General features: G+C 48.4%; 1 protein-coding gene across 16 annotated transcripts in view; it reads right to left on the reverse strand.

The window, feature by feature from the left end:
- Positions 1-24,618, reverse strand: part of MAPK8IP3 (mitogen-activated protein kinase 8 interacting protein 3) — a 47,269-nt gene extending 22,651 nt beyond the window's left edge. For 11 of the 16 annotated variants that reach the window (XM_078777613.1, XM_078777606.1, XM_078777614.1 and 8 more), the window contains exons 1-9: positions 24,093-24,602; positions 20,932-21,052; positions 12,080-12,150; positions 11,891-11,985; positions 2,515-2,568; positions 1,577-1,754; positions 974-1,193; positions 670-772; positions 439-560 (exon numbers count right to left, since the gene is read on the reverse strand). In XM_078777613.1, the coding sequence (XP_078633739.1) occupies positions 439-560; positions 670-772; positions 974-1,193; positions 1,577-1,754; positions 2,515-2,568; positions 11,891-11,985; positions 12,080-12,150; positions 20,932-21,052; positions 24,093-24,389 (1,261 nt within the window). In that variant the 5' untranslated portion in view covers positions 24,390-24,602. Of the gene's footprint in view, positions 1-438; positions 561-669; positions 773-973; positions 1,194-1,576; positions 1,755-2,514; positions 2,569-11,890; positions 11,986-12,079; positions 12,151-20,931; positions 21,053-24,092 lie in introns of all 16 variants that reach the window. The other 5 variants (XM_078777619.1, XM_078777615.1, XM_078777612.1 and 2 more) reach the window with 3 other exon arrangements.
- Positions 24,619-26,275: the final 1,657 nt, after the last annotated feature.

Below are 26,275 nucleotides of genomic sequence, written 5' to 3' on the forward strand. Positions count from 1 at the left end.
ATCTCATTCTTCCCTCCAGGTCTTCAAGACAGCTATTCACCACCATCTCAGATCGTCCCCAATCAAAAACCATGATCTTTTCTACCCCCGTTCACCCCTCCAAGCCCACTTCCTTCCACGTTTCCAGTTTTTCCTTCCTAAGAGTTTGCGCTGCATCCATCTTGTCCACCCCCTATGTCCTCCCCTAGCCCTCATTCTTTCCCACATCCCTTATTTCTCCAAGTCTCCCTTTATGTTGTCCAGCAACCATGTCATTTGTTTCCCATTTTCTACTGTTCCTTTTGTTCCGTTATGTCCTCATCCGTTCGACGTTCCAAATCCTCCATGAGCCTCCACTTAGTATACAAAAAAAATGTTCGTTCAATTATCACTACAACAGATCACTTACATCCCCCCCCCCCCCCCCAACAAAACGTAGCAAAAGAAAACAGGCCTCACCTAACAAATCTGCTCCCTCATCGACATCCCCAATAGCTTCAGAACCAGCTGTCGAGAGCTCCTTGTAGAGCGAGTCTGTATTGATTCCAAATGCCTTGTTGACGATGCCCTGCGTTGGAGTGCTGCCACCAGGAGAGGTGTCGAAATGAAGAGAGTAAAGAGGGACATTTGGCTGGGTGGTGCAAGTACACATTCGCAACCGCCGTGGACGGGACAACGCGACAAGCTCACCTGTTGTCGTAATTCTCCATTTTGTTCTCGGTGCCGAGGTCCAGTTCTGGTGTAGCATCAATGATGTCTTGGATCTCTGACCACTCGTCACTGCTATCCATTCCTGGCAACAAACCCCGATTTCCCCACATATCAACCCCAATGACCATGAAGTACAACCAGAAATCCTCCAAATTAGTTATCCTCGAGGTTACTTGAGCAAAATGTGGATGACATTAACCTGGAAATTAAGGCTTCAATCAAAGTCCACCTGCGTACTCATCTACGACTAGGGCCGACTGAGTTTTGGAAACAACGTTCTCACCGCTGGACACATTGCAGGCACCATTGGCCATGTCTAACACGGCGTTGTGGTCGTCACCATTTTCCACCAAAATTGCCACACCGTTTTCCAATATGTGTGCTCCACCGGCAACGGGCGAGAGTATGTCAGACGGGAAGGAAGATGATGGCGTGAGCGACTTCACATCGCCCATGCTTGGAGTGGTCAGGAGGGATGACTGGCTCGATTGGGAAAGCTCGTCCTTTGGAAAGGCAGGAATTAAAGGTTTTAATGGGGTTTTTTAACACAAGAAAAGGGAAAGAGGATGTTAGGGACCATCATGCATGTGCTCTGTCCACATCCCACTTATTTCATTTATTAGCATTTTCGGTGTCCTCATGGTAGTACCCAATGCCCGTTCTTGTGAAATATACGATATGATCCACTTCCTTGCAGACTGACGAGTCTGGAAATTTGATTACACATACTACACAATGCAGCATCACAGCGTTTGTATAATCAAGTCATACTTTGCCAAAGGATTGATCCCACATCCAAGAATTCCACCTTTCACACCTTTTGTCAAAAGGAAGCCACAGATAGAGAAACTCAATTCCTAAGCCAGTTGACCACCCAGACCCATACCTTGATGCAGTTCCCAGCATGGCCATTCACGACCGGATTGGGTACAACCGACTGAGACCACGTTTCGCTCCCAGGAGTCTCAGCCTCCACAGTGCCGTCTGCGATACAGCCGCCGGATCCCGTTTTCCCAATGTCAGCTCCAAAAGGGAAAAGGCCCAAAGAGGTAGGTCTCTCCTTACTGTCAGGCCAACAAAAACAGGCATCGAAGATCAGCCAATGCACGGTGGTGGGACTGCAAAAATGAAGACGCCTCTGATGAATAAATATTTCAGGAAATAAAATCCGATTTCAGTTCTAATTCAAGAATGACAAGTAAAAATTAATTGAAGACAGTTCTGACAACCTCAATTTCAGGTCTACAACCAAAGGGACTGTTTTCTAGAAAACAGTGGACAAGCAATAGCCCACAATCTCAAGGCTTGCGAAACCCGTGGTGAAAAAAAAAAATGGATCGCGGAGACGGAATAAGACAGCGAAAGGACATGATACGCCAGACGCTGGCAAGGAGACACGAACAGATCGGCCACTGCTCACAAATGGAATCGAAGCAGGGTAGAACTTTCAAAGCATCAGTTGTTAAGGCAACGTAGATTTGATCTCCACTCGGTTAGGTCTTGTATCTTAGATCAAAGTGTTGGCTTGCAATGCGATTAAGGTAGATTGCTGTGAAAAAGAAAACCCAACACACGTCCAGATGCCACAATTTCGTGACTTTTCAAAATAGACATTCTGGCCGTAATGAGCTTTAAAACAAAACATTCCAGAAGGTGATTCGAGCCTGGATCTAAACCCATTTCCCAACGTTCAAAAGCTAAAGGACAACTTTAGGGATGCGTTGCGGACATCTGGACAACAACTGCAACATCAAAAATCGCCATGAGGCGGAGCCATGCACGTGGGACGCCAATTCCTCAGCAAACGAAGCACACAAAACCCACCGCGCCTCCCTGCCGTCTGATCGGCCGTCTTGACTCGCCTGCCCAATGTTCTCCCTTCTCGTACGTCGAAAAACAGGTCACATGACAAGTTAAATGACATGCGGAGTTTCTCCATCAAGTTTTCTTTTCTTGCTCATTTTTCAATGAAACAGCACACATCAAAGTAAAACTTCACAGAAAAACGTGCAAACACAAATACATTTCCCAATTCCCGGAATTATAGTAGCTTAGCCTCGGATGTTGAGAACAACGTTTCAAATCAAAACTACGGTACCTCGTACTCGCCAAGTTACATGGTACATTTATGGTGGATCAAGGTAGATAGCTTTTTACCTCCATTTATGTTTTCACTCTTGTTTGTCCGTCTGTATGTTTCTCTGCGAGCAGCATATCTCAAAACGCTATGGTCGGATTCGGACAAAACCTGCTGGACAGGTTGTGTGTATAACACGGACTAATTGATTTGATTTTGGTAAAGATCCGGATCCTATAATTTCAATGTAATTCTTCACCATTGACAGGGCCAAAAACAATAAATACATACAAATTTTACAAGTTGATCAATGTTGCTAAGTGATTGTAAAGTATTTGGGGATTTGTAGGGGAAGCATTAATAGTGTGGTCGGCGGTCTGTGTCGCCACTTGATCAGCAGTCGAACGTAGTTTAGTAGCTTACGAAACCCAGCCTGTTCATATGGGAATTTCTCATCAACTGCATGGTAGATTCATTACAGGATAAGCCTTTCCAAGAGTTTAAATGTTGCACTTAGCAGTGAAATGCCATGCCTTCAAAAAGTATTCACACTCTTCCTTTTTCACATTTTGTTGTGTTACCGCCTGAATTTAAAATGGTTTCAATTGAGATTTTTACGGCATAGCCTGTAGAGCAATGCCGTCTAGAAGAGCGTTTGGTTGTCCGTATATCCCCACAAACGTCCACCAATCAGAGCTGAGGATCTAGTCACATGACAGGAAGACAGCGTATAGTAATCATCACAGTTGTATATTTTACTAAAAGGAAATATAATAACCTTCTGTGGAACGTTTTGTGGTCCCAACAGGTGTCGTAAGGTAGGTAGGAGGTTTCAGAAAATTCCTCAATACAATTATGATTTTGAAATGCGATCGACATGGACCTTGCTCCCGAATCCGGAATTGAACAGATGACGGTTTGCTGGTTGATATCAAAATACAATCGTGATTTAACATTATATTTTGATATATTAATACCATAATATCAATTTGTGATTGGAATGATGAATGATGCTGTTTGGAATGAAAATATAGAGATGAGTTTAAAGCATAATGAAGAAATGACGTAAGGGTTTTTCTTTTTCTTTTTCCATCAGAGGCAAATTCCCCATTTGCAGTTTCGTCATTGACTGGACAGAGCAACATTCAGACTGGGTACATTTTTTTGTGCAAGTCTTTCACGAACCTGCTGTCTATGCCTGATGTTCGACTGAAGATCTCGCGAGATCTCGCGAGATCTTGGAGACGGTGGCAGGGGTTTTCGACGGTCCACACGGTCTCCACGTTTTTCAAAGTTAAGTCTGTTCACAATTGTATTTTGTCGAAACTGTATTTATCGTTCGGTGTGTGAACTTATAGTGTCCCCCTTGGAAGTTTCTCGGTGTTTATCTTTCATATATTAATCGTTTGTTTGCCGCGTCACGAGCAAGGCCTTGCAGCCGAAGGCTTCCCCCGTCGAAGGTTGTTCCTTCCTTCGCTGTTTTGCTAGCTTTTTTGATTTCCCCTTCTCCACCAAGCTTCACCAAACATCTACTATTTGTCTAACGTTGTAACCCCCACACCCCCCCCCCCAAAAACAAACAAAAAAACAAACAAAAAAAAAACTTTTATTTCCCTTTCTCCTCGTGTGCTTTTGCCTCTGCCCACGTGCGCTGTCTCGCCCCGCCCCCATTTTCCCCTTGCCTTCCACCTTTTGCCCTGTTCAAGTGACTCGTGGTCGTCGCTCTAGGCTTCCTCTCCCCATTGGTATTTTTGTCAATATAAGATTGTTCTTCACAGTTCTGTTTAAATATGTTTCAACTATCTCCTTCAGTGTTTTATTCAGTGGTTTATTACAACACGCTGTTTTTCTTCTTATTTAAAAGGCTCCTTTCAATTTCCTCTTCAACTCATTCCATTTCAAAAAAATATTCAATCTCTTTTGATTCCAAATCACTCCATGCTCTAAATTCTCATTTATTCCATCCCTCCTCCATCGTTCTTAAACGAATCGCTAACTTGAAAATCACAACAAACCCAATTTGTTATATATGTTCATCTTTCATTAATCATCCACTTTCTAAACTCCCCCCTTGCCCCTCCCCTTCAAATCTCCCCCCCAACCATCCATCCCAAATTCTCCCTCCTCCCACCTCCTTCTCAAAGCTGCCTCCTCCCCACTTCGTCTCCCTTCTATGTCATACCTCCACCTCCCCCAACCTTCGACTTTCCTCTGCCCCCCCCTCAAACAAACTCTCACTGTGCCTCATTCCATCACCATCAAACCTTTCATCCTCCTCATCCTTCCCTTTCTTGTAACTCTTCTGTAATCTCTGACACACTATCAACTGCTCTTCCTACATCCCCCTCTCACCCTTCATCTGACCCTACCCCTCCCCTCCCCTGTCCTGCACCCGATGCTCCCCCTCTCTCCTCACTAATGGTATGGATCTCAAACATCCGGGGCCTTCGCTCAAACCTGATTGATCTCTCCATTCAGGTTGCTTCTGAAAATCCAGACTTGATCTGCTTAACAGAAACTTTCCTCCTTCAAGATGTCTCTGATTCCTTAATATCTCTTCCTGGTTACTCCCTCCTCCGGTAGGATAGACCTGAGCCTCGTCCTGGTGGTGGGGTGGCTATCTTTATCAAAAACTCTCTTCCTCACTCTCCCTGCACTGCCCTCTCTCCACCCCACCCACAGGAGTACCTCTGGCTACGGCTTCCTCTCCGCTCCCACCTTTTGTTCATATGTGTTCTGTACCGTCCTCCAAACAGTGATGACTCCATTTACATTTCTCTGTCGGACAACATGGACCAACTTCTATCAACTCATCCAAACTCTCTCTTCCTCATATGTGGCGACTTCAACTGTCATCATGCCAGCTGGCTGGGTGTGGGTTCATCTCTCACCAGCCATGGCACCTCAGCAAAGGACTTCTGCGACTCATTGGGACTGACACAATCTGTCAATTTCCCGAACCGGATCTCAGTCAATGGAGTATCTTCTCTTCTGGACTTGGTTATGACTAACTTCCCTGCAAATGTCTGCTGCTCTTCTTCTGCTCCAATCGGTTCTTCTGATCATGTGCTTGTTAAAGTGGACATCTCTCTGGCCATTCTCAGAGAGCCTCCTCAGCGTCGACGAGTCTGGCATTTCACTCAGGCCGACTGGCACGGTCTGCAAGCAGCCATCAATCAACTGGACTGGTCTCCCATCTCTAATGCCTCTGACATCAATTCTTCCTGGGAATTCTTCCAAAGCAAACTGCTTTCTCTCATGCACAGATTTATCCCATCTCGTCTTCAGTTGTCTTACCCTTCCTCCCGTCCATGGTACACTGAATCTTGTGGTGAGGCAGTTGCCCTGAAACAACTTGCCTTTGCATCTTGGAAGGCAAATCCAACTGAAGGCAATCTCAGTTCCTTCCACCAAGCTCGAAACAAGTGTGTTTCTACCCTCAGGAGTGCCAGGAAGCACTATCTCTCCACACTCCAGATTGAACTCTCAAACCTGTCTCCTTCCTCCAAATCCTGGTGGCGTCTGGTCAAATCCGTTTCTGGTGTTTGTTCCCCCTCCATCCCCTCCCTTACCTCAAATGGCTACACAGTTGACACCGCACGTGACAAAGCCGAATGCCTCAACTCTGTGTTTGCCTCAAAATCTTGTGTCCCAAACCCATCTCTCTCTGTTCCCACCTTTCCCAGTCGAACCCAACTGCTCCTGGACTCTGTATCCTTCTCTCCTGACAAGGTGGAGAAGTTTTTATCAAACCTCGACGCTGATTCTGCAACTGGACCAGATGGCATCAGCCCTTGGGTCCTAAAATCCTGCTCTGCCGCTCTATCTCACCCTCTCTCTGTTCTTTTCACCCTCTCTTTTGCTCAAGGTCATCTGCCAGCATCTTGGAAATCAGCAAACATTACCGCTTTACACAAAAAAGGTGCAAAAACAGATCCTTGCAACTACAGACCAATCAGCCTGCTCCCAATTATCAGCAAAGTCATGGAATCCATCATTGCTTCAGATATCAAATCCTTCCTCTTCTCCAATGGCTTGATCTCTGATCATCAATTTGGATTCAGACCAGGTCATTCTACTCTGGACATGTTGCTTCTGCTGTCTCAACAATGGATGGAGGTCCTCAATGCCAAACAGGAAATCAGAGCTGTCTCACTTGACATATCACGTGCCTTCGATACGGTCTGGCACCCAGCTCTGCTCACCAAACTCACCTCCTATGGTATTCAGGGAAATCTCCACTCATGGCTTGCGGATTTCCTCTCTGGTCGTAGGCAACGTGTGGCCCTGAATGGATTTCTCTCATCTTCCCTTCCTGTTCTGGCTGGAGTTCCCCAAGGTAGTGTTCTGGGCGCTGTGCTATTTCTGGTCTTCATCAATGATCTCTCCGACTCTCTGGAAAATCCTGTCTATCTCTTTGCTGATGACTCCACTATCTGCCGCTCCATTCCTCATCCCTCAGATCGGCAGTCTGCAGCGTCCTCACTCTCTGCAGACCTGGACAAAATCACAGACTGGTCAAACAAGTGGAACATGTCTTTCAATCCTGACAAATCTCACACTCTTACAATGTCTCTCCGAAAGGACCGACTGGACAACCCTCCCATCTACTTTCTCAACAATCCTCTCCAAGAAGTTCTGTCGCTCAAGCTTTTGGGTCTCACTATCTGCCATGATCTTTCTTGGGAAAACCACATTTCCAAGCTGGCCTCCAAAGCCAGTCGCCGACTGGGCATCCTCCGTCGTGCGAAGTCCTTCCTTGGCACACCTGAGCTCCTCACCACATACAAGGCTTTCATCCGCAGCTCAATGGAATACTGTTCCCCCCTCTGGGCTGGTGCTCCTGCCTCACACCTTGCTCGGCTTCACGCTGTTGAGGCCAAAGCTTTCAGAATCATTGGAATCTCCTGCGATGTAGTCAACTCCGAGGGCCTTTCACTCACTCACCGCAGGCAGGTTGGTGGTCTTTCTGTCTTCTACCGACTCCTCTCCGGCCTTGCTCCCCCAGCTCTCTCTGTGCTCTGTCCCCCCAATATTCCTTCAGGTCGCACAAGATCTGCCTGCAACCCTCTTATGGTTAAACTGCCAAAGTCTAGGCTCTCTGCTCACCTTCACTCTTTCATTCCCCTTTTCTCCCGCCTCTGGAACAAACTCCCCCACTCCCTTCAATCCCACTCCTCCCTCCAGGTCTTTAAAACAGCTGTTCACCACCATCTCTTATCTTCCCCCATCGAAAACCTTGATCTTTTCTACCCCCGGTAATTCACCCCAGAGTCCTTGCAGTGTTCATATGTTTTATTCCTCTCCCACCTCCCCCCAAGTCCTCCCGATGTCCCTGCTCTCAAATGTTGTGTTTGTGTCCTTCCCCCTCTCTCCCCATCTTGTCTGCCGCTCCCCTTGTTTTTTGTGTTTTGTGTGTCGGTTTGTCTTTTTGTGTGATTAATGTTAGCTCTTTCACGAGCCTCGATCTTGTATACAAAAAAAAAAAAAAAAAAAAGGGGATGGCACAGGAATCTGAAATTCATTGGTTCATCGTTCGCCATTCGCCGTTTTTTTACCCAAGTCATTCACGAACCGGCTGTCCATGCCTGAAGTATCCCCACCCAGGTCATACTATCTTCTTCAATTAAAGTATCAAACAAGCCCGGCTATGCCATTGTTAGACCATCGGTCTTGTTTGTCACCGATCTACACATAACACCCCATAATGTTAAAGTAGAATTTATCTTAGAAATTTTTACAAAATAATTAAAAATGAAAAGCTGAAATATCTTGAATCAATAAATATTCAACCCCTTTACTATAACACTCCAAATTGAGCTCAGGTGCATCCAGCTTCCTTTGATCATCCTTGTGATGTCTCCACAACTTGATTGGATAAGTCCACCTGTGGCCAATTCAATTGATTGGACATGATTTAGAAAGAAACATACCTTTCTATACAAGGTCCCACAGTGGACAGTGAATGTCAGAGCAGAAACTCTACCATGTAGTCCAAAGAACTGTCCGTAGAACTCCGAAATTGAATTGTGAGGAGGCATAGATCTCGAGAAGGGTATAAAACAATTTCTAGAGTGTTGCAAGTTCCCAAGACCACAGTGAGCTCCATCATTAGGGAATGGAAAATACATGGACCTACCCAGACTCTTCCTAGAGCTGACCGTCCAATCAAAATGAGCAACCGGACAAGAAGGACCTTGGTCAGGGAGGTGACCAAGAACCCAATGACCACTCTGACAGAACTACAGAGTTCCTTGATTGAGATTGGAGAACCTGCCGGAAAGTCAACAGTCTCTGCAGTACTTCACAAATCTAGGCTTTATGGAAGAGTGGCCAGAAGGAAGCTGCTCCTGAGAAAAAGGCACTTGAAAGCACAACTGGAGCTTGCAAAAAGGCACGTGAAGGACTTGAGAGCACAAGGCAAAAGATTCTGTGGTCTGATGAGATGAAAATTGAAATCTTCGGCCTGAATGCAAAGTGCTACATCTCGAGGAAACCGAGGACAGCTCATCACACATCTAACAACATCCCTACCATGAAGCATGGTGGTGGCAGCATCACACTATGGGGATGCTTTTCCGCGGCAGGGAGTGGGAGACTTTTCAGGATAGAGGGGACAATGAATGGAGCCAAATACAGGCAAATCCTTGAGGAGAACCTGCTTCAGAGAGAAAAAGACCTTCTCTGCAGCAAAGATTTACGTTCCAACAGGACAATGACCCCCAGGCACACAGCCAAAGCAACACTGAAATGGCTTCAGAACAAGAACGGGAAAGTCGTTGAGTGGCCCAGCCAAAGTCCAGACGTGAATCCCATTGAGAATCTGCAGAAAGACTTGAAGATTGCTGTTCACCGATGCTCCCCATCCAACTTGATAGAGCTTGAGCAAATCTGCAAGGAAGAACAGGAGAAACTCCCTAAATCCAAATGTACAAAGCTGATACAGACATACCCAATAAGACTCGAAGCTGTAAACGCTGCCAAAGGCTTTCTTCTGTGAAGTATTGACTCAGGTGGTTGATTACTTGTGTAAATTTGATATTTCTGTATTTCATTTTCAATAAATTTGTAAAGATTTCTAAAAGCACGTTTTCATTTTGACATTATGGGGTATTTTGTGTAGATCAATGACAAAAAAATCTCAATTTAATCCATTTTAAATTCAGGCTGTCACAACAAAATGTGAAAAAGTCAAGGGGTGTGAATACTTTCTGAAGGTACTGTAGGTCTGTACGACTGTGAGTCATCCAGCGGCTTATCTGATTTCGAGATAGCAATAACAGTGACCCTATGCCAGGTTTTCGGAATGTGATTTGTTGTCATGCAGAACGAGAAGAATTTGCAAAGCCAAGTGAGCATCGAAGGACCACAGTGTCGGTAAAACTCGTTGTGCACACCATCAGGGTCGGGTGCTTTATTGAGTTTTAAGTTGATCAATAGCAACACTCTTGAGTCAGATGGCCATCAACAGATGATTCATGCAATTTCTCACGAAAAGGCTGCTAGAGCATACTTTGGGCCTTCTTATGAGAGACAGAGTAATTGCCGTGGTTCACAAGCTGCTCGGCAATTTTGTTTACTTCAACCTGGAAATGTATATTAGTCGCTGCTCGACCGGTGAGGCGGATCACAGTATGGGATCTTTCCGAGAAGAGCGTACAAAATCAATGTTCTCAGCAATCTCTAACCACTTTTGTTGACGTTTCCAGTTAAGGTGGTTCATCAAAACATCAGAAGCTGCCAAGGAATCAGAATCGTCTGTTGATGAAGTAATCATGGAGCCGCGTGCACTCCTCATCCCAGCCCAGTATGTAGCACTTCCTGCAGTCACGTGGAATGACTTTCTTTGCAGTATTTTTGAGGGCACCACTAAAACATTTGTACGAATAGTTTACATGAGGTGACGTTGGATCAGGAATTATATTGATAACATTTTTGCATAACAGGCTAAACAACTTCTAATTAGCTTTTCTAAAGTTCCGTCTCGGAATAGGCTGGGTGTCTCGGAATAGGCTGGTAGGTGCAACAAGCTGAGGCAGCACAATGCCCACCGCTCCCCTTTTTATATACTTTGTTTGTTTGTCTGTTTGATTTGTTTGTGTGATAAATGTTAGCTCTTTCAGGAGCCTCGATTATGTATACAATAAAAAATTTAAAAAAAGAGACATGGTTGATGTTGAGAACACGGAAACTGGTTCAGAACTCGCCAAGTTGGTAAACTATCAAAATGTTTCGGCCAGAAAGAAATGTCAGGGTTGGTGTCCGTATTCCATCATCCAGAATGGAAGCTGGCAGGTAATTTTGGGTCATATAGCAGAGCAAGGTCATTAGCAGATGCCCAGAGAGATGGGTGCCATTAGAGTCATTAATCACATATTCCCACTCGGTATTATGGCAATTAAAATCACCAGCATAAATACACCCTGTAAAATAAATAGGAAGTCCCCCACGCATGTGCAGAGCAGCAGGTGGTGGGTGATATTGAAATACAATCACGATTTAACATTTGACATTATATATGTCATTATATATTTATATTATATATTAATTTTAATTGTAATTATTGTAATTGTAATTTGACATTATATATTTAACATTATATTTGCGGTGAGGTGCGGGCTAGGCCAGTGATCAGCATCAGTGCTCTCATATAGGTGGTAGGTGTACAGCTCACAGCCGACCTAGCTGAAGAAGACGTAGAAATGTTGCTATGGAGCATGATATTTCAAAACATTGTGCGCGGTTTGAGAACACTTGGTGGATGGTTTGCTGAGGTGACAAGAACAAGCCAATTCGATTTTGACCAGATGCAAATTCAGCCTATCAGTGAGATACAAACGTAAACTGTTCAGTTAGGCAGAGGTCCGGATGCAGATCCGGCCTATCAGAGGGGTAGAAAACGCAAACTGTTCAGCCTAGTACTAGTAGAGGTATACGCTCCATCACTGTTCTAGTTAACCATGCAATCTGACAAATTGTAACCACACAACCCACCTTTGTACACCTCCCGAATCTTAAACAATGCCATCAAACCCAATGGGCAAAACGCAAGGCTGGCCTGCATGCACGTATGCATTGTACCGATAGGTTAGGTAGGTATGATAGACAGTGGGACATGCTCACCGCTTGCGAGAAGTGGGGGTGCTTTCCATAGGCCCTGTCCCATTGTGCTGCTGCAACTTGCTCCTCTCCATGTACTCCATGTACGACTGAATCATCTGAAATGCACGGAAAATCAGGCCAGCCGCACAGAGGAGTCCAAACCAAATTCCAAAAGTAAAGATGCCAAGCTACAAAACCGATTCCCCTCACCTCCGTATGCCTTTGATGAAGCAAATTGTACTCGCGTTTCATGTCTGCCTCCCTCTCCTCCAAACGCATGACTGCAAATCAAGCGTCAAGTAGAAATAAATGGTCACATGACACCAAATCAGCATGTGCATACACCATTAAAGCTCAGATAACCCGACACTAACTTACTCGAGTGGTTAAAGCCAATACAGGGACGATGAACCAGACGTTTGATGTGGTAGAGAGGGGGGTTGAGGGGGTTGGGGAAGGGAAAATGTTTACATTTGAGATACAGAATTCATAGACCCGAGCTTTATGCACACTCGCCTCTAAGCCCTCAAGTCTGGGTTCGAATCCCGACCCAGCTATAATGACCCAGATACACATGTTCCTTTATGAAGTAGTATGCTACAAAGAGTACGGTACTTATAGAATATGAGCATTTGTCTGAAACCAAAATTTGAGGGCAAACATCGTTAAACAATTCAATAAATTCACAAAAATGGGTCTGATCACATCATAGATTCGTCTTGCATTTCATCAAGTCATACAGTAAACGTGTCTCCAAGGCCTATAAGGGACCAGTTTGGCCTTGAAGATCACAATTGGGTCATAGGCCTACAATAGGACTATCATACAACGGTTTTCCCCAGACATGTCCTCCTTTTCGGTGCTTAAATCTCCGTCCGGCCGGGTTTTAAAAAATATCTCAAAAATGTCCGGGTGATTTTTTTTGATTGAATTTTAAGATTTGGGATAATTTTTACCTTATTTAAATGGTTAAACCATTTTGTACATGTTTTACGTGATAAAATGCGGTTATGTGATATTTGTACCAGGACAGCTTGGTACAAGTCTGAATTACTCTGTAGTAGCGTAATGGACGTGTTCGATCGAACATTGATACTCGTGTCCACTTCCTGTCCAACCTCGTAGTGACAGAGTCCATTGGCGTGCTCACTCAAGTGTCTTTTCTGAGTCCGTACCATCATACCGCATACATTTGTTTGTTTTTCTTTTGATTTCCTTCTTTAGTGTAAATTTGATGCAGAACTAAAGACAAAATTCCCATGTTTTCAAAGTGGTCGAGAAGAATAGGAAACCGAGTGCTTAGTATGTAGAGTTGGTACATATGTCTCTGTGGCAAATAATGGGGCTATTGATTTACAATCTCATGTGGACTCTGACAAGCACAAGAAAACAGTTCGAGTTCGAGAAAGCAGTTCGAGTAGACAGCTCATCATCGTCATCAGCGAAATTGAAAGAATTGTGAGAGGGCTCGCTGCATGTAAAAATTTGAGATTTGGGATACTCACTGCATACATGGAAATTGTAAAAATTATAACTGATTTTTGAGGCCATAACACTTGTTCTTATTTATCGATACTCAATATATAGACATGTAGTATACAGTGCCCATAGAAAGTCTACACCCCCTTTCAGAATTTTCACCTTTTGTTACCTTATAGTCTGGAATTAAATTACATTAGATCAGACTTTTACATAAAAATCAGACTTTTACATAAAATCAGACTTTTACATAAGATCAGACTTTTACATAAGATCAGACTTTTAAATTAAATCAGACTTTTTCATGAAATCAGACTTTTTCATGAAATCAGACTTTTACTGAAATTAGACTTTTACATTAGATCAGACTTTTACATTAGATCAGACTTTTACATTAGATCAGACTTTTACATTAGATCAGACTTTTAAATTAAATCAGACTTTTACATTAGATCAGACTTTTACATGAAATCAGACTTTTACATTAGATCAGACTTTTACATTAGATCAGACTTTTACATGAAATCAGACTTTTACATTACATCAGACTTTTACATGAAATCAGACTTTTACATTACATTGAAGGAGCTGGGGCTCCCACGTCGATCAGAAGAATGGACGCGACAAAAAGCTGGAATTCATCTGAGTTGCTTTATTGAAATCAAACACTCAGGCACTCTGAAAAACCGTTTATCTCTCAGCAATATATATCTATTCCGCCAGGGGGTTTGCCCAGGCCCGGCGCCAGGGGGCGTGGCCCAGCGTCCTGGCTGCGGCCTGGCAAGTTGAGGGCGAGCCTGCCCGGGCATGCCCGGGCGTCCCGACCGAGGCCTGGCAAGTTGAGCGCGGGCCTGCCCGGGCGTCCTGGACGAGCCCGGCATGGTGATCGCTCCGCGTCCTTGATAGGTGCAAGGCGATTGTGAAAACTCAGCGGCAGCCGCTACACACGTCCCCCCAGAATCGACTTGCACCGGCAGGGTCAATTTGAGGGGGGTCCTGACGACCCGGCCGAAGCGACCCCTGGCGGGTCGTGGGAGGGGGTCCGGTGAGGTGGTGGGCGGTCGAGTGGGGGGCACCGTGGACGGGGGGCGGCCTCGCCGCGGCGGAAGGGCCACCCGTGGTGGGTGGTCGACGTCCACGTGTGCCGGCTTGAGGCGGTCCACAGCAATCCGGTCCGACCTGCCGCCGATGTCGATGACGAACGACTTGTCGTCCCGTCGCAGCACCCGGAAGGGCCCGTCGTACGGCGGCTGGAGTGGCCACCGATGTGCGTCGTGACGCACAAAAACATACTCCGCTGTGCGGAGTGCTGGGGGGACGTAGGACTGGGGGTCACCGTGGCGGGATGTTGGCACGGGGGCAAACCGTCGGGCGGCCTCCTGGAGGTCCGAGCGCTGGTGAGCTGCGGACCAGGGACTGGTAGCGTCGGGCACAAATTCGCCCGGGACGCGTAGCACCTGGCCATAGACAAGCTCGGCGGTGGATGCCTGGAGGTCTTCCTTGGGGGCCGTGCGAAGGCCCAAAAGGACCCACGGCAGCCGGTCGGCCCACCCGACGTCTTGAAGGCCGGCCATGAGCGCGGCCTTCATGGAGCGGTGGAATCGCTCGCACAACCCGTTTGCTTGGGGGTGGTAGGCCGTAGTACGGTGGAGCTTGACCCCCAGGTTGCGGGCGACCGCGCCCCACAGCTCGGAGGTGAACTGTGGACCGCGGTCTGACGAGATGTCCGCCGGTGCGCCGAAGCGGGCGACCCAGGTGGCGATGAAAGCCTGCGCCACGTCGGCGGTGGTGGTGGAGACGAGGGGCACGGCCTCCGGCCACCTGGTGGTCCTGTCCACCATGGTGAGCAGGTGTGTGAACCCCCGTGACGGGGGGAGGGGGCCCACCAGATCCACGTTGACGTGGTCGAAACGTCGTTCGGGCACGGTGAAAGGTGCCAGCGGGGCCTGGGTGTGTCGGTGGACCTTGGCCCGTTGGCAGGCCGTGCAGGCGCTGGTCCAATCGCGGACGTCCCGACGAAGGCCGTGCCAGACGAAACGCGCCGACACCAGCTTCTGGGAAGCTTTCCGGCCCGGGTGGGAAAGGCCGTGGAGGGAGGCGAAGATGCGGCGTTGCCAGGCGACGGGCACGATGGGGCGAGGCTGGCCTTGGGAGACGTCGCAGAGCAGGACAGTGTCCGCGCAGGGGATGTCGGCCAGGCGGAGGCCCGTGTCCGCCGCCCGGAGGGCTTGCACCGTGGTGTCGGTGGTTTGGTCCGCCGCCATAAGCGCAAAATCCACGCCCAGGTGGACCGCGTTCGCGCTGGCCCGGGAAAGACAGTCGGCCACGGCGTTGTTTTTGCCGGCGACGTGCCGGATGTCCGTGGTAAACTCCGACACGGCGGAGAGGTGGCGCTGTTGGCGGGCCGACCATGGCTCCGTGACCTTGGCCATGGCGTAAACCAACGGCTTGTGGTCGACGAACGCCGTGAAAGGACGGCCCTCCAGGAGGTGGCGGAAATGGCGGACGGCCAGGTGTAGACCGAGGAGCTCCCGGTCAAACGTGCTGTATTTGAGCTCGTTCGGCCGGAGCTGCCGGCTGAAAAAAGCGAGTGGCTGCCAAACCCCGTTCACCCATTGCTCATGTACGGCGCCCACCGCGTAGTCGGAGGCATCCGTGGTGAGGGCGATGGGAGCGTTGAGCACCGGGTGAGCGAGCAGTGTTGCGTCGGCGAGGGCCCGCTTTGAGCCTTGGAAGGCCGCGTCCATTGCTGCGGACCAGGCGATGTCGTGCTTGGCCGGCTTGCCCCGGAGGGCTTCGTAGAGGGGCCGCATGAGCTGAGCAGCGCGGGGCACGAAGCGGTGATAAAAATTCACCATTCCCAGGAATTCCTGCAGGGCCTTTATGGTGCGGGGACGCGGGAACGTGGTGATGGCCTCGACCTTGGTTGGCAGCGGCACGGCCCCGTTCTTGGTGATGTGATGGCCCAAAAAATCAACGGCCGTCGTGCCGAAGTGGCATTTGGCCGGGTTGACGATGAGGCCGTGCTCGCTGAGGCGCTCGAACAGTGTTCGGAGGTGGAGGAGGTGCTCGGCCCGGGACGTGCTGGCGACGAGGATGTCGTCCAGGTAAACGAAAAGGAACGGCAGGTCACGCAGCACGCCGTCCATCAAGCGCTGGAACGCCTGAGCCGCGTTCTTGAGACCAAACGGCATCCGCAAGAATTCGAATAAGCCGAACGGCGTGATGACTGCCGTTTTAGGGACGTCGGCCGCCCTGACAGGTACCTGGTGATATCCCCGTATGAGGTCAATTTTTGAAAAAATGACCCGTCCCGCCAGACGGGCGGAGAAGTCTTGGATATGCGGGATCGGGTATCTGTCGGGGGTGGTAGCGTCATTCAGACGGCGGTAGTCGCCACACGGGCGCCATCCACCCCCCGGCTTTGGCACGATGTGCAGTGGCGAGGCCCACGCGCTATCGGAGCGCCGCACGATGCCGAGGTGCTCCAACGCGTCGAATTCGGCCTTCGCTACGGCGAGCTTGGCTGGGTCGAGGCGGCGGGCCCTGGCGTAGACCGGCGGGCCCATGGTTGGTATGTGGTGCTCGATCCCATGCCGTACTGCGACGGCCGAAAACGTCGGCCGCGTGAGGGCCGGGAACTCCGTGAGCAGGCGAGCAAACTCGTTCGCCACCGGGACGGTGCATGCCAGCTCGGTCGGCGCGGAGCTGCTCAATGTGCATACCAGGGAGCTGAAGGTTTCAGCGTTGATTAAACGACGCCGTTGGACGTCCACCAGCAGTCCGTGTGCGCAGAGGAAGTCGGCGCCTAGCAGAGCCACGGGCACGTTGGCGGTTACAAACGTCCAAGCAAAGCGTTGGCCGCCGAAGCAGAGGGTGACGTTGCGCGGGCCGAAGGTGCGGATAGTCGATCCGTTGGCCGCAACTAAGGAGGGGCCGCAAACCGCGGATTGCCTGTCCTGGTCAGAGGCGGGTATGACGCTCAGTTGGGCGCCGGTGTCGCACAGGAAGCGCCGTCCGGACGCTGTATCCGTGATGAACAGTAAGTTGCCCGTGTGGCCGGCGCTCATGGCTGGTAATGAACGCCGGCCCGGCCGTTTCCCGGCCTGCCAAAGGTGCACGGGGGTCGGCATGTCCGGGCCTTCTGTCCGAACCTGGCATGATAGTAACACCACGCTTGGTCAGGTGGAGGCCTCGGTCGTCGTGCCGGAGGTGGTCGGCTCGGTAGAGCGGCCGCCAATGGCGTCGGCAGTTCGGCCGTCGACCGTGCCGGGTGCTCGGGCGCCCTGGGTGTTGCGTCGGACGGCGGTGGGTCCCATGTCGCCGCTACGATGCGCTGTCCTGCGGCGGAGATCTTGTCGGCTTCTCTGGCAAGGGCCCGGGGATCTGTGATCGTCGTGCTTGCCAGGGCGAGGCGTACCGGGTTAGGCCGCTGACGGAAGAACAGCTCCCGGAACAGGAATGCCGGAGAGTGCTCGCCGAGCAGTGAAAGCATGTAGTCCATGCGCTCGGAAGGGCGCGTGTCGCCGAGCTCAGGCAGATCGAGCAGGCGCCGTGCGCGTTCCGCCGATGGGAGGGCGAAAGCATCGAGGAGCAGCTTCTTAATCGCGCCGTATTTGTCAGCGGCTGGCGGGCTTTCGAGGAGGCTCAGGGCGCGGGCCGCAGTAACCGACCCGAGCGCAGCTACCACATGGTGGAAGCGGGTGTCGTCGGCCGTTATGCTTCGCAGGGCGAACAGGGACTCCGCCTGTGCGAACCAAACCGCCGCGTGAGCCTCCCAGAAGGTAGGCAGTTTAAGGGCGACTGCCGTGTCCATGTCGATAGGTCACCAATGAAGGAGCTGGGGCTCCCACGTCGATCAGAAGAATGGACGCGACAAAAAGCTGGAATTCATCTGAGTTGCTTTATTGAAATCAAACACTCAGGCACTCTGAAAAACCGTTTATCTCTCAGCAATATATATCTATTCCGCCAGGGGGTTTGCCCAGGCCCGGCGCCAGGGGGCGTGGCCCAGCGTCCTGGCTGCGGCCTGGCAAGTTGAGGGCGAGCCTGCCCGGGCATGCCCGGGCATGCCCGGGCGTCCCGACCGAGGCCTGGCAAGTTGAGCGCGGGCCTGCCCGGGCGTCCTGGACGAGCCCGGCATGGTGATCGCTCCGCGTCCTTGATAGGTGCAAGGCGATTGTGAAAACTCAGCGGCAGCCGCTACAACATCAGACTTTTACATGAAATCAGACTTCTACATTAGATCAGACTTTTACATTAGATCAGACTTTTACATTACATCAGACTTTTACATTAGATCAGACTTTTACATGAAATCAGACTTTTACATGAAATCAGACTTTTACATGAAATCAGACTTTTACATGAAATCAGACTTTTACATGAAATCAGACTTTTACATTAGATCAGACTTTTACATGAAATCAGACTTTTACATGAAATCAGACTTTTACATGAAATCAGACTTTTACATGAAATCAGACTTTTACATTACATCAGGCTTTTACATGAAATCAGACTTTTACATGAAATCAGACTTTTACATGAAATCAGACTTTTACATTACATCAGGCTTTTACATGAAATCAGACTTTTACATGAAATCAGACTTTTACATGAAATCAGACTTTTACATGAAATCAGACTTTTACATGAAATCAGACTTTTACATGAAATCAGACTTTTACATTACATCAGACTTTTACATTACATCAGACTTTTACATTACATCAGACTTTTACATTACATCAGACTTTTACATTACATCAGACTTTCGGTGCAAACCCAGCACAGCACATCACTCAAAGAACACCATCCCTACTCTGAAGCATGGTGGTGGCAGCATCATGTTATGGGGATGTTTCTCATCAGCAGGGACTGGGGCACTTGTCATGATAGAAGGGAAAATGGATGGAGCAAAATACAGAAAAGTCCGAGATGAAAACCTGCTGCCCTCTGCAAGAAAGCTGAAATTAGGCCGGAGGTTCACCTTTCAGCATGACAACGACCCGAAGCACACAGCCAAAGCTACACTGGAGTGGCTAAGAAACAAAATGATAAATGTCCTTGAATGGCCCAGTCACAGCCCCGACCAAATCCAATCATAAATCTGTGACATGACTTGAAGATTGCTGTCCATCAACGCTCCCCACGCAACTTCACCGGGATTGAACAGGTTTGTACGGAAGAATGGGCAAATATTGCCCAATCAAGGTGTGCAAAGTTGGTAGAGACCTATCCCAACAGACTCACAGCTGTAATTTCTGTCATAGGTGCTTCCACCAAGTATTAACTCAGGTGTGGACACTTATCCAACCAAGATTTTCTGATTTTGTATTTTTTTTTAATTTTATGAAATTTGTAGAATTTGTTTTTCATGAGGAAGTTGTGGTTACGCTGTATAAATAAAGGTGGAAAAAGTCTGCTTTAATGCAATTTAATTCCAGGCTATAAGGCAACAAAAGGTAAACATTTTGAAAGGGGATGTAGACTCGCTATTGGCACTGTATAACACATCAATGCAACATGAGTTGGTAGCTACAGATACAGATACACCCCCCATCTCTTTTTTTTTTGTCCTATGTGTCCTCTTTTTGTAAATTCAAATATGGTAACCCGAGCATATAAGGAACCAGTTTGGCCTTGAAGATCACAATTGGGTCATAGGCCAATAAGGAACCAGTTTGGCTAAAAGAGCTCCAATGGCTCAAAAGGATTTCTAGGAAGTATTTATGGGGTTTAGAGTCTTGTCTATGGAGCAGACTTTGTGTCTGTGGTCTTGTGCGTCTCTCTACAGGCCTCTGTCAGTTCATGTTTTCCCCAGAATATTTAAATATTATGTCAACATTCTTATGCTTATTAATATTATCAACATATGACTCGTCTGCATGGTAATGCGTGCGGGGGTTGATTAAATTGAGAAAAAGAAGGAAGAGAGGACGTGAGGGGATGGGAGGTTAATGCTTTCGGAAAGTAGTGGGTGGGAATAACATCCCCACCCTTTGTGCCTGGAGTTAGTAGATGGACCAAAATCCATCTTGTCGCAGATATAAACGACAGAATCCATAGAAGACCTTACCCCGCGCTGTCCTGACAGGCAAGGACATGGGCGGGGTCTATGAGCGGCAAATTTGATTGGTCGAGATGATATAAAATGCTGAGTACTGCTAAACGGAAGGTTTTTAAAAGTGATAAAAAGGTGATTTCTGTTCTACAATGTTCAATTGATATTAAATTACAATTTTAAAGGTTGAAGAAAAAAAAATTCGGAAGTGCACCGCTTTTGACACAGCGTCTTTTACACCACCTTATTTGATACGTCACACGTTACATTAGTTCTTCATGCCTGGTGTTTGTGTCCATTATGATGTCCTGATAAGTGCTGATAAACAACAGGTTTGTTTTCCGATTCTTGTTCAAAATACAACATTCAATTTAAACCAAACGTTTGGAGACGGACAGTCCGACAAAGTGAACCAAAAGCTGAACCCCGTTTTTCGTTTCACGTACGACCGAGAGGTTTTCTTCCTTCTTTCACGAGATTCGAACCGACATCCAAAGTAAAATAACAGGAAACTAACTTTGATCCACAGAGTTTTTCATTTTCAGTTCGAGCTGCCGTGTCTGAAGCTCCAGACCCTCGATCTTCATCTGCAGGTCCTTTTTCTCCTGCTCCATGCCGTCCTCGCATTCCATGTATTTCTGCAAACGGAACACATGCAGGTCAAGCACGAGGCCTCTCGTGTTCCGTGGCTCCTGGTGGAACGGACGCAACACCTTCGTTACCTTAATTTGTGTCATTCAAGACCATTATAGGGGTTTAAGGTAATCCCATGTTCCCGGATCCCTAACGGCACGGACTCCTGCCAATTAGCCTGGCTTGAGATCTTAGGGTCATGAGTTCGAGCTCCTGCCGTCCGTTTCATTAATACCAGATGTGTTGCCTCAGCCCGTCATCCTTCCGAGGTCGGCAAAATGAGTACCAGCGGACTGGTCATAGAGAGGCATTGCATCAGCAGCAGCCACGTCCCCAGAAAATGATGCAACCAGCAGCCACAGGCTGCACACGAACCACCATTGCCAATTAGGTCGGCACGGTGATCAGGTTTTGATCATTTCAAAATGGAGGCCATGATGACATCTACAAGCAGGACTCCATAATCGATGAACAGATGACGTCAGCACGTGATACGTCATGGAAACAAGGTGTGCACAAACTGCACTGCTCTCTCTACTAGGAGATCCAGGTTACCTTCAGGGGCCCTGTTACAAGGTAATAAAAGCAAAAACCACACCAATCATTGTTAACTATTTAACTTAAAAAAACAAAACAATTATCCCACCATGGTCTTCTTTCCCTTCGATCATACAGGTCTAGACTGAGTGGGTAAGGTGGTTTTTGGTTTTTTTTTTGGTTTTTTTTGTATACTGAATCGAGGCTCGTGAAAGAGCTAACATTTACTTCACAAACAAATCAACCAGACAAACAAAATATATAAAAAGCAGGAGCGGAAGACAAGATGGGGAGAGAAGGGGAAGCACACAAACACAACATTTGAGAGCAGGGAGATGTGTGGAAGGGAGAGGGCTTGGGGGGAGGAGGCATGGGAAGGAGGGGGGGGGGGGAGGGAGAAGTATAAAACACAAGGACTTCCAGGACAGAAGTTGGTATTTCAAAAAAGTGGAATTGGGGTGAAATTAGCGGGGGTAGAAAAGATCAAGGTTTTGGATGGGGGAAGATAAGAGATGGTGGTGAACAGCTGTTTTAAAGACCCGGAGGGTGGAGTGGGATTGAAGAGAGTGAGGGAGTTTGTTCCAGAGGCGGGAGAAAAGAGGAGTGAAGGTGAGCAGAGAGTCTTGATTTTGGCAGTTTGACCATAACAGGGTTGCAAGCAGATCTTGTGCGACCTGTAGGAATATTTGCGGGACAGAGCCCAGAGAGAGCTGGGGGGGCAAGGCCACAGAGGAGTCGGTAGAAGACGGAAAGACCACCAACCTGCCTGTGGTGAGTGAGTGAGAGGCCCTTGGAGTTAGCTTCATCGCGGGAGATTCCAATGATTCTGAATGCTTTGGTTTCAACAGCGTGAAGACGAGCTAGGTGTGAGGCAGGATCACCAGCCCAGAGGGGAGAGCAGTACTCCATTGAGCTGCGGATGAAAGCCTTGTATGTGGTGAGGAGCTCAGGTGTGCCAAGGAAGGACTTCGCACGACGGAGGATGCCCAGTCGGCGACTGGCTTTGGAGGCCAGATTTGAAATGTGGTTTTCCCAGGAAAGACTCTCTGCTCTCTGCTCACCTTCACTCCTTCATTCCTCTTTTCTCCCGCCTCTGGAACAAACTCCCTCACTCTCTTCAATCCCACTCCACCCTCCAGGTCTTTAAAACAGCTGTTCACCACCATCTCTTATCTTCCCCCATCCAAAACAGTGATCTTTTCTATCCCCGCTAATTTCATCCCAATGCCACTTTTTTGAAATACCAACTTCTGTCCTGGAAGTCCTTGGTGTCCTTGTGTTTGATACTTCTGCCACCCCCCTCCCCCCAAGCCCTCTCCCTCCCACACATCTCCCTGCTCTTAAATGTTGTGTGCCCTCAAGTGTTTGTGTGCCCTCAAGTGTTTGTGTGCTTCCCCTTCTCTTGTCTTCCGCTCCCTCTTTTTATATATTTTGTTTGTCTGGTTGATTTGTTTGTGAAATAAATGTCAGCTCTTTCACGAGCCTCGATTCAGTATACAAAAAAAAAGAAAAAAAGATCATGGCAGATAGTGAGACCCAAAAGCTTGAGTGACAGAACTTATTGGAGAGGATTATTCAGAAAGTGGATGGGAGGGTTGTCCAGTCGGTCTTTTCGGAGAGACATCGTAAGAGTGTGAGATTTGTCAGGATTGAAAGACATGTTCCACTTGTTTGCCCAGTCTGTGATTTTGTCCAGGTCTGCAGAGAGTGAGGAGGCTGCAGACTGCCGATCTGAGGGATGAAGAATGGAGCGACAGAGAGTAGAGACTTCAGCAAAGAGATAGAGAGGATTTTCAAGAGTCAGAGAGATCATTGATGAAGACCAGAAAAAGCACAGGGCCCAGAACACTGCCTTGGGGAACTCCAGCCTGAACAGGAAGAGGAGATGAGAGAAATTCATTCAGGGCCACACGGTGACTACGACTAGAGAGGAAGTCCGCCAGCCATGCGTGGAGATTTCCATGGATACCAAAAGAGGAGAGTTTGGTGAGCAGAGCTGGGTGCCAGACCGTATCGAAGGCACGTGATATGTCAAGGGAGACTGCTCTAATTTCCTGTTTGGCATTGAGGATGTTTTGTGATTCATTTTGTCAAACGAAATGTCATTCCGTTTTGCTGTGTTTTGGGAACTGATGAAGCGGAACGGGAAGGATGCAGAGGGCACGCATACCAGGTGTGAACAACAGGTGGGGAGAGTGATAAACACCACACAGACTATAGGGAGACCCAATGGAGGGGTAGAAGCAAACCATGGAAGTAAAGAGGGGAGATAACCTCAAGGTACCACCAAGGGGTGGGGCAGCGACGAGAGGGAGGGGCCGTGTGGAGGAGGAGTAGTAGTGAGGGCGGGGCAGTAGCTGGCAGGAGGAGTGGGGGTGTCTGAGTCTGTTTTAATTAGCTTGGGTGTAAACAATCGACCTCCTCGGAAACCACACGTAGCGATGATGTAAAAATGCGACGCAGTAAAGGGTCACGACAACGGTCTTGGGATACACCAGGTGGTCTTACCTCCTCGGCCTGCTTGCGCAGCGCCTTTTCCCGCTCGTATTGCGTCAACAGCTGCTCGTTGTCCTCCTTGAGCAGCTCCAGCTCGATCTCGTGATCCTGGTTCTCGGTGAACATCGCGTCCAGGTTCTCGAGCACGTTCACCACAAGGGGCATCAGGTCTCTGACCACCTCCTCGTCGTACCGATAGATCATGCGCTCGAACTCCCCGTAGATGCTGCTAGCCAAACCCGAAACCCTCTCGGACATGACGGCCACCCCGGAGTCGTCCTGGTACACCATGCCGTCGTCCACCTCCATGCTGCTCTTCCCTCTCGCGGTCTCGGCGCTCGGTCTCCGGGACCTTTAACGATCGGGGCGGTCCGGCCCACGCCCCGGCACGATCGTGGTCCCTGTCCGCGCCGGTTGAGTCTCCACGCACGGATCGGGTCACCGGTCTCTGACCCGAAGAGTCCGCGGCATGGCGATGAAACGGCAAATAAAATCTTATAATGAGCGTCGATGTTGTTTGGATGGAGAAAGAGCCGAGGGGGGATGAGGGCGGGGGTCGGATGGAAGGGCGGGGAGTGCTGTAGCGTCACTGGCCATGTCACGTGGTCGCCCCGGCCCAATGAACGCGAGCCTCGCATCACGGGAATTCCCTGCGCAAGCTGTAGCGGTAATCCTTGTTGTTGTTGTTATTTTACATCCTTCACTTCATAGAAAAGGAAAACATAGAATAACCTTGTCGAAGCCAGGGTACCCTGACGTTGTGATAAGGATACTTGTTTACGGTGTACGAATACCCTGCCACGACCGGTACACTGGGTAACATCCCCAGCTGGTGACGTCATTCTAATTGAAAAGGAGATAAATTCTAAAACCACCGTTTCTCGTTTTAATTGTGAGTTCAGCGAGGATTTTGTCCTTTAAAGGGGTTCGGCTGCCTCGATGTCCTTTGTAAGTCCAGTGCAGTACAGTATAGTACAGTACGGTACAGTACGTCACTTGTCCAACCAAATAAGCCTCATCTTGATCAAGTTTGTTTATAGTTTTTAAACAATACTTATGTATTTATTAATATTTTAAAAACCACTTTACCACTTGAATAATTCGTATTATTAGTGGGAAATTATTATTATTATTATTATTATTATTATTATGAGAAACGAGTAGAGTATTTCGAAAAGAGCTCAATCACAAATTTGCAGGAGCGAAATGCTTCTCCAAACTTGATGCCAAGTCAGGTTATTGGTCTGTCAGACTCGATGAAGATGGCCAACAACTTCGTACATTTCAGACCCCAGAGGGCCGGTATCGTTCCCAACGGTTGCCATTTTGACTGTGTGTAAGCCAGGATCTTTTCCAGATGGAAATGGACCGTATTCTCCAGAATTGTAAAGGTGCAGTTGGCATAGCAGATGGCAATGGCATCGCTGTCTGTGGTGCCACCGAGGAGGAGCATGACCGGCACCTCGAGGAACTGATGAAAACGGCACAATGCGAAGGCCTCGTTTTCAATTCAAGCAAATGCTACATCAAAAAGACCAGCATTACCTTCTTCGGTAACACTTATAGTAGACAAGGAATCCAGCCTGACCAGCAGAAGGTTGAAGATCTGAGAGCTGTTCCAAAACCTGAGAACAAAGCCGAGCTTCGACATTTCATCGGCATCATGACATCATGACACATGACATATTTGTCGCGCTTCATCAAGGACTTCAGTGTGAAATTCGCGACTCTTAGAGACCTTCTCAAAAAGGATTCTGAAATCCTATGGGAGCCGCACCATCAAATTGTATTTGATCATCTGAAGTATTACAAGTCCGTCCGTCAGCCCATCCGTCAGTCCGTCACTTCATCAGTCAATCTGTCCGTCAGTCCATCTGTCAGTTCCTCCGTCCGTCAGTCCATCAGTCAGTCTGTCCGTCCATCCGTCAGTCAGTCCATCCGTCAGTCCGCCAGTCAGACCGTCCGTCAGTCCGCCAGTCAGACCGTCCGTCAGTCCATCCATCCGTCCGTCTGTTTGTCTGTCAGTCTGTCCGTCAGTCCATCCGTCAGTCCACCAGTCCATCTGTCAGTCAGTCCACCAGTCCGTCAGTCAGTCCGTCCTTCAGTTCATCAGTCCGTCCGTCAGTCCACCAGTTTGTCAGTCAGTCAGTCTGTCCGTCATTCCACCAGTCCGTCCGTCAGTCCATCCGTCAGTC

The sequence above is a fragment of the Myxine glutinosa genome, chromosome 5 (genome assembly GCF_964187855.1).
Source record: "Myxine glutinosa chromosome 5, kmMyxGlut1.1, whole genome shotgun sequence".
Classification (NCBI taxonomy): Eukaryota; Metazoa; Chordata; class Myxini; order Myxiniformes; family Myxinidae; genus Myxine; species Myxine glutinosa.